This window comes from Condylura cristata, unplaced genomic scaffold, assembly GCF_000260355.1.
Source record: "Condylura cristata isolate star-nosed mole 26May11 unplaced genomic scaffold, ConCri1.0 scaffold00026, whole genome shotgun sequence".
NCBI lineage: Eukaryota > Metazoa > Chordata > Mammalia > Eulipotyphla > Talpidae > Condylura > Condylura cristata.
The window spans coordinates 5,406,139-5,416,102 of record NW_004567127.1 but is presented as its reverse complement, the minus strand read 5'-3'; the positions used below and the strand labels follow the sequence as shown (position 1 = coordinate 5,416,102).

The window sequence follows — 9,964 nt, the reverse complement described above, 5'->3', positions numbered from 1 at the left end:
GGTCAGGAGAGGTCTGCCACACCATGTGGTCACCTCCGGGGCAGGCAGGAATCGAACTCATGCAGAAGCGGCTTTAGATTCTCAGTGCTGTGCTTTACCCCGCTGCGCCACCAGGGAGGGCCGAAACTTTTTTTTTTTTAATAGAGTTAACTACAGAATACATCTTAATGTGACTTTTCTTAAAAAAAAAAAAAAAAAGCTCATTATGAGTGTAAATTCCATCCAGATTGCTATGGGGAACAGTGGATGAGCTAGGAGAGGTCTGCTGCACTATGTGGTTAGCTTCTTGTCTTGGGATCAAACTCATTCCATAGTGGTTGGTGATAGCTTCATAGTGCTGAGACTTTAATCTCTGCACCACCAGGGAGGCCCCTGTGGATAGTAATTTTATAAAGGAAAATTAGAGATATTTGAACAGCACCAAACTTTTGAGGTTATCATGAAGTACAACCATGCTTCTAAAATCACCTTTGACGATACTTCTTCAAAAGTCTCAAAAGATATACCAACCCCTTCACTAGTATAGGATTTTAATTATTTTGATGTTTTTCTAAGACATTTTTAGTATTGGCAACAAGATCGTTTTAAATTTTAATTTCACTTTTTTAAAATATAGATGAATATGAACGGGAAGAAACTAGACAAGTTTACATGGATCTAAATAATAACATTGAAGTAAGTGGTAATGAAAATTTGAATTAAAATTTTTTAACTATAAATATATGAACAATTATTATTAGTTATTATCATTTATTTGTTTATATATATCACTAATAAAATTCCCAAAGTTTATATTATATGTTAATGTTTTTTTCATTTAATAGTTTTTAAATTTACATTAGTGGTGTAATTTATCAAATATTTATTAACTGTGTCAGCAATTAGCACATTGCTGTAATACATAATGATTAATTTAAAAATAGTAGTAATCTACATTGGTTTCTTACCCCATTTTCTATTGTTTTCTACTTCTCTGATGTAATCATTCTTTTCTTTTTCATGTTTCCCATACTGCTTTTATATTTCTCAACTTTACCTTGGTTGTTTGAATTTGTTTGTCATCTAGAACTTTTATGTTCAGAGATCTTATGTAAACTCATAAGCTTCATTCTGCTTTTTGCCATTAAAATGTCTTTGTATTCAGTTACTCTATTACTTTCAGTTACTCTCTTACCTTGTTTAACTTTTCTGAAAGAACACCTCAAACTACATAACATTAATTTGCTATATGTTTGTGTGTGTCTGTTCTTTCTTACACTGGAATTTAAATTAGCTTCAGTAGAGAAGGACTTTGTCCCATATCCTTACGACAGTAACAAATTATTAAATGAATAATCTGATTTTGCAAATTAAAATATGTTGAATGAACTTATGCGGTGAGATGAGATATAATTTGCACCATTATGAGGAGAAATCATACAGTTACTTTAGTGCAGAAGACAGAAATTAAGTAAGTACAAATTAATATAAAGTTAAAGATTTTGATACAGACTATTAATTAAATGACTAGAATAACCGTATTTGTTTTGTTGCCATTTGATATTACATGATCTGTCTCCTTTGTCATTAAGCATATGCATGATTATTAGTTATCAGTAAATTATTGTTAATTTTATTGTTAAAAACTATAAGGTTTTCATTACTCAGACTTTCATGGTTTAAATTGAATACATTAAATAGATATTTATTAATATTAATATTTGCATAGTTCGAGAGAAGCTATTAAAAGTTAAGTATGATTTTTAAAAGTTAAATGTTATGTTTCAGAAAATGATCGTAGCTTTTGAAGAACTTCGTGTGCAAGCTGAGAATTCCAGACTGGACATGCATTTTAAGTGTAGGGGTTCTATTTACTTTGTATATTATTATTCTGCTTTTTATGTTTTAATTTGAGTCTTTTAATATTTTTCTCTTCAATTAGATGCCTTAATTTAAATTTTGAATTGCATATGCTTTTGCAGACCCGTCATTTTTGTATGACAATGAATTAGTGATGATTGTTTTTTTGTTTCAAAGCTACATTTCCCCTGAAATCAGACTTATTATGGCTTGTATTTAATTTTGGAAGTTTGATCTGGTCCCATTTTTACATTTCATGGTAAAGTTACAAGTTTAACTACATAGTTTTAAAATGTCTTTAAAGAATATATTTATAGGTTGCTAATACAAAATTATTAAAATTTCTTAAGTTATTATAATTTAAGTTATAATAATTTCTGAAATTATTATAATAATTTAAGTTCACTATTTTACTGAACAGAAAGTTAACATCAAGAGAAAACAGTTTTAGGACTTGTTAGAAGCCTTTGGGGTTTAATTTAGATAAATAAGGGGTAAAATAGCACCAGTTTTAAATTTTATTATACAATCATGTTAAAATGTAAGTATTATTTGTTTTATTTTTAAAGTAAAGGAAGATCATGAAAAAATCCAACACCTTGAAGAGGAATATAAGAAGGAAGTAGATGATAAAGAAAAGCAGGTGTTTTTCTTTAAATTAACTTCTATGTTGTATTTGCTAACTGCACAATAATAAGTGAATGAGGGAATTCTAATATTATACATATTCAAATATTTAGCCTTTTGCTTAAAATAATAGATTTCCACTGGGTCCAGTATGCACACATTTAGCAGGGACTTTGATGGCATAGTGGTGAGCATAGCTGCCTTTCAATATGCACATGTTGAATGCTAGCCCTTTAAAATGTTCCTGAATCTTCTATAGCAGCTATGTTGTGGGTAATAAGACATTGCTAATAAGACATTGCTTTTCTATGCGAAGTAATTATATGTTCTCTCTAATGGTTTTCCTTCTTACACATTATGTTTTAGATTATAAAACTCTCATAGTTTCATGGAAGATAAAGTCTAATTTTTTGTTCTCTGGTTATCTTTTGGGTGATTTAGAGGTGAAATTAGGGCAGAGAGATCTTTCTGAACCTAGAAGTCTTCATTTAATCTTTGTAAGTTTATCTTTTACCTTTTTCACAAACATAGTCTAGTCATCTCATTATTTTAAATTCTCCAAATAAACTATGATTTTTTTTATCCTCTGTGTTCTTGCATGAGTTAGAATGCTCATTTCCTGTGTGGGTTGATTAATTCCTATTTGTCTAATAAGACTGAGTAAGTCCTCTGAGAAATTTTAATTTTTCTTTCTTTCTTTTTTTTTTTTTTTCCATGGAAGAAATCAGGTGTAGGCCCAGAGATGCAGGGTTGAGGTAGGTTGGGGGTGTATGAGAGGATTCACCAGAGACAGAGTGGTGAACAGAACAGGCAGATCCACTGAAATACTTTGCTGAGGGGAGGCAGGAGAGGTATGCTGTGCCAAGTGGGTTAGGTCCCTGGTCAGGGATGGAACTCAGGCAGTAGCAGTGATAGCACTGAGATTTAACCCCTAGGCCAACAGGCAGGACTGAGAGGTTTAATTTTTTTACTATATTCCATAGGACTGATTTTGGTGTTTTTCTCTGATTGCTATACTTTTTTTGTCTTAATACTAATAATATTCAGGTATAATTGTTTGTATCCCAATCTAAGATGATTTCTTGAAGGTAAGTTCTCACAAATATGTATACCCAATGGTTATTATGGTTTCTGTAAAGCAGTAGCTGCTCAATAATATTTATGAATAAGCAAACCAGTAGATTTTATTATATAACCTTAGAAATAAAATATATACTCAATGTTATTCATATTAGCTTGTTCATTAATATAATAGATATTTATTGTGTAAGCATCTACTAAATGTCAGGAAGAGCCAGCTGAAAAACATAAAGTGTATAAACTAATCATTGACAGTAAGTGCTAATGTATCATTTAATTTTTCTTATCCATAATATAAATATTTAATTTTAGGTATCACTGCTTTTGAGCCAAAGCAATGAGAAGGAAAATAAAGTGAAAGATTTAACATTTCTGCTAGAAGAATCCAGAGTTAAAGTTAATCAGTTAGAAGAAAAGACAAGTAAGAATTTATATAAGAAAATATTACAATGTGCTATGTATTCTACTTTTAAATTTAGAATTGCATTACACTCTTGCTGTAATATTTTCTAGTAATTACTGACTTAGAATGACCTAGATGACAAAGAAAAGCCAGTGTTTTTCTTAAAATTTTATTTCAGTATTCTTTGTATTTTGTAATTCATAAAACCCGAGTTAGAGGGCATAATAGAATCATTTTAGAGGATGTTTGGAAAGTAAATATGCTTCTTTTCCTTTTCCATCTTCGCAGCTTTAATAGTGATAAATGAAAACAGGGATCTTTGAAGTTTTGTTTTTTTTTTGTTTATGAATACATTTCAAGTGATTAGAACACATACTGACACATATTAGGCACTCAATAAAGTTTTTAGGAATGAATGAATACTATGGGAGCATCATTGAGGGAATTATTATTTTAAGACCAAAATCCTTGGAAAAGTATTAAGGAAAAACTGTTCGTTGAACTAGAGTGTAGATTAAAAGTTCACTAGATAGTGAATTGGAGGAAAGAGTGTAGGCAGAGGAAATGATGGTATCAGTCATGGAACTGTGAAAGTTAGAATATATTTGCTACAGGGATTAGTGTATCTTGAGAACTCGAGCAGATGAAAATGGAAAAGAATGGATCATATTATGAAGAACCTTGAATATGTATGATTTGTTTAGATCACTAGAATATTTTTGAAACTTGTTCAAGTGGCAGGGCAGTTAGAATTCATAGCATACTGTGAAACACTACTTTTCAGAACATTTCAAGACTCTTACTGTATTCGCCACTTTTTTCTTTAAAATGTCCTCTTCACATGATACATTAGTTCCTTCTATGCCTTCTCATTTCACCTTACTGTGATTATAATATTGAGTATTCCAGATATGTTGAAATTGTTTAACTTCCCTTACATTTTTTAAAAAGATTTATTTATTCATACAGAGGTGGGGTACAGGCCAGAGGTGCAGGGGTGGTGAGAGGCTTCACCAGAGTCAGACTGGGGAGCGGAACAGGCAGATCTATGAAATCTGCTGAGGGGAGCAGCGGGCAGGTCATGGGAGGTCTGCCTGGCCTTGTGGATCACCTCCGGGGTGGGGATCTAACTTACACTCAAGCGGCTGCAGCCAGCTTGCAGTGCTGCGTCCCAACCCATTGTGCCACCAGGGAGGGCCCTAATTTCCCTTACATTTTATATACTTTCTATCTTATCATATGAGCATTTGGCTACTTCTACCCAAAATGATACTCCTATGTCCACTTCACTTCAGATCTATTAGCTAAATTCTAGTGAACTCCCTAATCTTTTTTTAACTAACATTTTTATTAATTTTATATAGGTATATAATATTTTTTTAGTTTTTGGAATACAGCCTCATAGCATACTATACCCATGACCATAATTCTACTGATATTCACTATTATCATATTGACCTCTCATATTCATCCCTTCCTCCCTCTGCTCTTAGTAACAATCGTGTTTTTCTCAGCAGTGAGACTCAGACTTATATACACAGGGTAAACATCCTTTTATCCAGTTATTTCACTTCTGGGAAATAATACTTCTGGGGAATCTACTTCTCATTTCCACCCACCTGTCTACTACCTCTTCTACTTCCTTCTTCCTCTTCTCTAGGCTATTACTCCTACTCTGGCTCTTTTGTCTTGGAATTTTTTTTTTTTTAGAGCATTCAAATAGCATACAGTTTCCACACATGCTTAAGAACTAGTCTGCGATATGATTTCTCTAATACTCTTAATACCAGCTTATAATAAGTAGTATTATAATGAACACTATTAGCTCTCTTTCCAGACTTACTTTTCCTGTTTTTTTTTTTTTCAAGATTTGGACCACTAAACCTTTCATTCCCATAGATTTTTCAGTATGGAATTTAAAAATTGAAACATTATTCTGTTGCTTAACATCTTTCATTGTTTTTTATGCCCTACACTTATGAAGATTATATTGCTGAGCAAGTCATGTAGATCCTTTTATGATTTTATCTTTTTGATTGTAAATAAAATCATGAATAATTTTAACATTAGAGCTTATTTAAAAAAAACATTTTATTATTCCTGTATTTAGTATTGTGTATCCTTCCATGGGTACTATTTATATAAATACTATTTTTAATTTACCATTTTTATTCTTTTATTTTATAAATAATCAAGTCTATCATTTATAGGTGACTACACAGTATATCACTGTGTATATGTATACCACCATAATTTAATTTATATGCTTGAATGTTGGTTATTATTAAAAATGTAGCACCAAACATTCTTATATATCTACTTTGTCAATAAAATTTGATGACCATTATTAGTACATTTATACTTGCATTACTCTGTCTTATTTTGGAGTACCTAATATAAGGGGGAATGTAATTATTACAAAGAATATTTTTGTGTCTGTATATTCTACTAAGTACAACTTACCAATACAACTTTTTCTTATAGAATTGCAAAATGAAAATTTAAAAGAATCAAATGAGAAGCAAGATCGTTTGACATCTGAACTAGAAGATGTTAAGATATCTTTGCAAAGAAATGTGGTATGATATATATACTGATCATCATGTGATAAATGTCACATTATCAATTGGTCAGCAGATATTTAGTGAATATTAATAATGCACAAGGACCTGGAGCTTCAATTAGTGAAGATACAGTCTCAGACTACAAATGCTTATATTGAATTAGTGACCTTGCATAAAAACACATCAGAAGTATAACTAAAATACAAAACTATAGTAGGTACCAGTAGAGTGATTCAGGCAACTTGCTACAATAAGTGTAAGAACTAAAATAGGAAGATTCTATGGAGAGTTTGGGATTATAGGTGGAATTAATAGAGGTGTGAATTGAAGTTAAGAGTAGTGTGTGGGCATTATAGATTGACCTGGGTGAACAGAAAGGGCAAGGGGGAAGGGAGAGGCAGCAAATTATAGAAGCAGATGAGTTCAGCTTTTATCCTTAAGGTACTTGGATTGTAGCTTTTGTGCTTTATTTCATTTAGAGTACTCAAAAGGCGTTAGAGGAAGATTTACAGATAGCAACCAAAAAAATATATCAGCTCACTGGAGAAAAAGAAGCTCAGATGGAAGAATTTAATAAAGCTAAAGCTGCTCATGCATTTGTGGTTACTGAACTTAAAAGTACCATCAGCAACTTGAAAGAATTATTGACAGCAGAACAGCAAGGGTAAAATATTTTCTTATTTTGCTGAATAAAAAGATTTTCTCTTAATATTCAGTTCCTTTCATTGTCAACTGATTTTTAATTCCCATAACAACTGTAACCAAGTTTCTTTTTTTAAGTGTATAAAACGGGAATACATTTTTAAAGCTTGCATTGTGTGTGCTGGTATCCTAGGAAAAGATACTGAAAGTTAGTCTATAATTCCTGTACATGCTTTACTGTAGAGTCATGCTATAAACTCAAGTTTGTAAGTACTGATGTTGCAGTGATCTAACATGAAATTGGATTATTTGCATTATAGAAATAGTTTTTTTTTGTAGAGTCTTAAGAAACTATTGTGGGATCTATAATATTCTTTCTGGCTTATAAAATTAGCAACTAGCTTGACAGAGTAGGTGCTTAAACATTTTTATTTAATTAATAATGATTATGATGGACTTAAATGTAAAATACATTATTTACTTGCATTTCATCTAAGTAGGAGTTTGTCTAAAGCTAGTTTTCTTTTACACTACTTTGTATCATAGAAATACTCATGTAAGTCTGCTATGAGTAATTTATTAGCTGATGGGGAATTAAAGCTGATAGGGTAAAAGAGAAAATACAAGCTTCTCTTTGAATTCATGAATTGGGTCTGTTTATTGTTTTGTGTGTGGTGAAGGTAGCAAGCTGTTTTCTAGTTAATCTGCTATAATCTTGATTTTCGAAGTTTAACATGTAAACTGTTCTAATTACCTCAGTTGTGTAGATAGAGATATGGAAAGTCAAGAAAGATATATGAATTGTACAAGTTCTTATATTGTTCCTAAGATAGAATTCAGTATGGTAGGAATAACATACACAATTCCTTTCAAATTCTAGGATGTATAATTTGATAATCATCATTAACTAAAAGATAAATTATTACCATAGCTTAAGGTTTTATATAGCTGTAATCAGTATACAAATATGAAATTATAATGGTAATGTTTTGAAATGTTCCAAACTATTTGGCATAGAGTAGGTACTCAAAAATATTTGATAATTGAATGAGTGAATCTATGCTATATATTGTTGCTAAATTATACTACATTTAATTACTAGATGAATTCTGACTAAAATAATATTTTATATTTAAACTTATGTCTTTTACAAGATTGAAACAAAGTGAAGATCAACTGAAAATACTTACCATGGAACTTGAGAAGAAATCGAATGAACTGGGTAAGATTTACAGAATAACATGTATAACCCTTGTCCAGACATAAACACACATATTTTTCAACTTTCATTACTACATTATTTTTTATCAGTTAAAGTAGTTCATGAATTGGCAGGTATTTTTCAGAATATCTCTACATTTCTATAAGTTTGTTATTAACTTTGAATACTTTTATAATTAAAGTAATTATAATATTGCCTTGTTTTGGGCATTTGAACTTTTAAGCTAAACTTTCCCTTTGCAGTGCTTAATTTCCAACTATAGATTAGATTAACCTTTGACTTACAAAATTGTACTAGCCAACGGTAAATAATTTTAGTTTTTAGTATTTAGTATTATAGTAGCTGTAAATGTATTTTCCAGTCAATCAGATCATTTGATACTCTTAAATCCGTGCTTATATTTCTTTAGAATTGTTCAGTTGAATGTTGTATACTAAGAGATAATTTTAGTCCTTAAATATCTTTAAAAGATATTTATAATAGAGCCTCCCTGGTGGTGCAGGCGTTAAAGACTGAACTATCAAGCTGTTTGTAGCCACTGCAGCGTGAGTTCTATGGGGAGCTGACCTACATGGTGAAGCAGACCTCTCCTGTCTCACCGCTGCTCCCCTCAGCAGTGGATTTCAGTACACATGCCTGTTCTGTCCTACTCTGTCTCTGGTGAATCCTCCCATCTCTTTTGCCCCCCTCACACCTTGGCCTACACCCTAGTTCTTGTATGCATAAATAAATACATCTTAAAAAAAGATATTTATGGGCCCTCCCTGGTGGTGCAGTGGGTTAGGATGCAGTAGTGCAAGCTAACGCAGCCACTTCCGTGCTAGTCTGATCCCCACCCCCGGAGGGGATTCACATGGCATGGCAGATCTCTTTTGACCCATCTGCTGCTCCCCTCAGCAGTGTATTTCAGTACATATACCTGTTCTGCTTCCCACTCTTTCTCTGGTGAAGCCTCTCACTGCCCCTGCACCTCTTGCTTCTACCCCAGTTCTATATGAATAAATAAATCTAAAAAAAAAAAAAAGATATTTATAACAATTTGGTCTGATACTGAAATCAAGTGACAGTAATGGTCATATTAAACAATTTAAATCCTTGAAATGATTTTTCTCATTTAAACAATATGAAAACTTTGAATAGGGAATTTTGGAACTGGCGAAATAATATGTATTTTTGTGAATTGATTCTTCTATGTGTGTTCATTAACATTAGGTACTCTGGAAACATATACAAGAAGTAAAATACCATGCTCTTGAGAAATCTATAGTTATGGTGGGAAGAAAGAGTGAACACACAACAAAATTTAGAGCAATGTTACCAGAATGAGGGGGAGTGAGCTAGAATTCTATTAGAATGAGGGATAGAAATATTAAAATTTTGTTTTTATTTTTATGCTTTATGTATGTTGTATAAAGAATTAAACAATACACATTTGTAGATTTATATAAAATGCTTATTTGCATTTTATGCACAGTTACGTTTTGTGATGAGCGTTCATATATATGTATATTTTTTTAAAGATTTACTTATTTATTCATACAGAACTGGGGTACAGGCCAGAGATGTGGAGGGTGAGAGGATTCACCA

The 9,964-nt window shown here is 31.6% G+C and overlaps 1 protein-coding gene across 1 annotated transcript in view; it reads left to right on the top strand.

Moving 5' to 3' along the window:
* Positions 1-9,964, top strand: part of SYCP1 (synaptonemal complex protein 1) — a 62,429-nt gene that overhangs the window by 17,464 nt on the left and 35,001 nt on the right. The window contains exons 10-16 of the mRNA XM_004689612.1: positions 617-675; positions 1,768-1,837; positions 2,409-2,482; positions 3,859-3,967; positions 6,434-6,528; positions 6,993-7,177; positions 8,310-8,377. Of these exons, the coding sequence (XP_004689669.1) occupies positions 617-675; positions 1,768-1,837; positions 2,409-2,482; positions 3,859-3,967; positions 6,434-6,528; positions 6,993-7,177; positions 8,310-8,377 (660 nt within the window). The remainder of the gene's footprint in view (positions 1-616; positions 676-1,767; positions 1,838-2,408; positions 2,483-3,858; positions 3,968-6,433; positions 6,529-6,992; positions 7,178-8,309; positions 8,378-9,964) is intronic.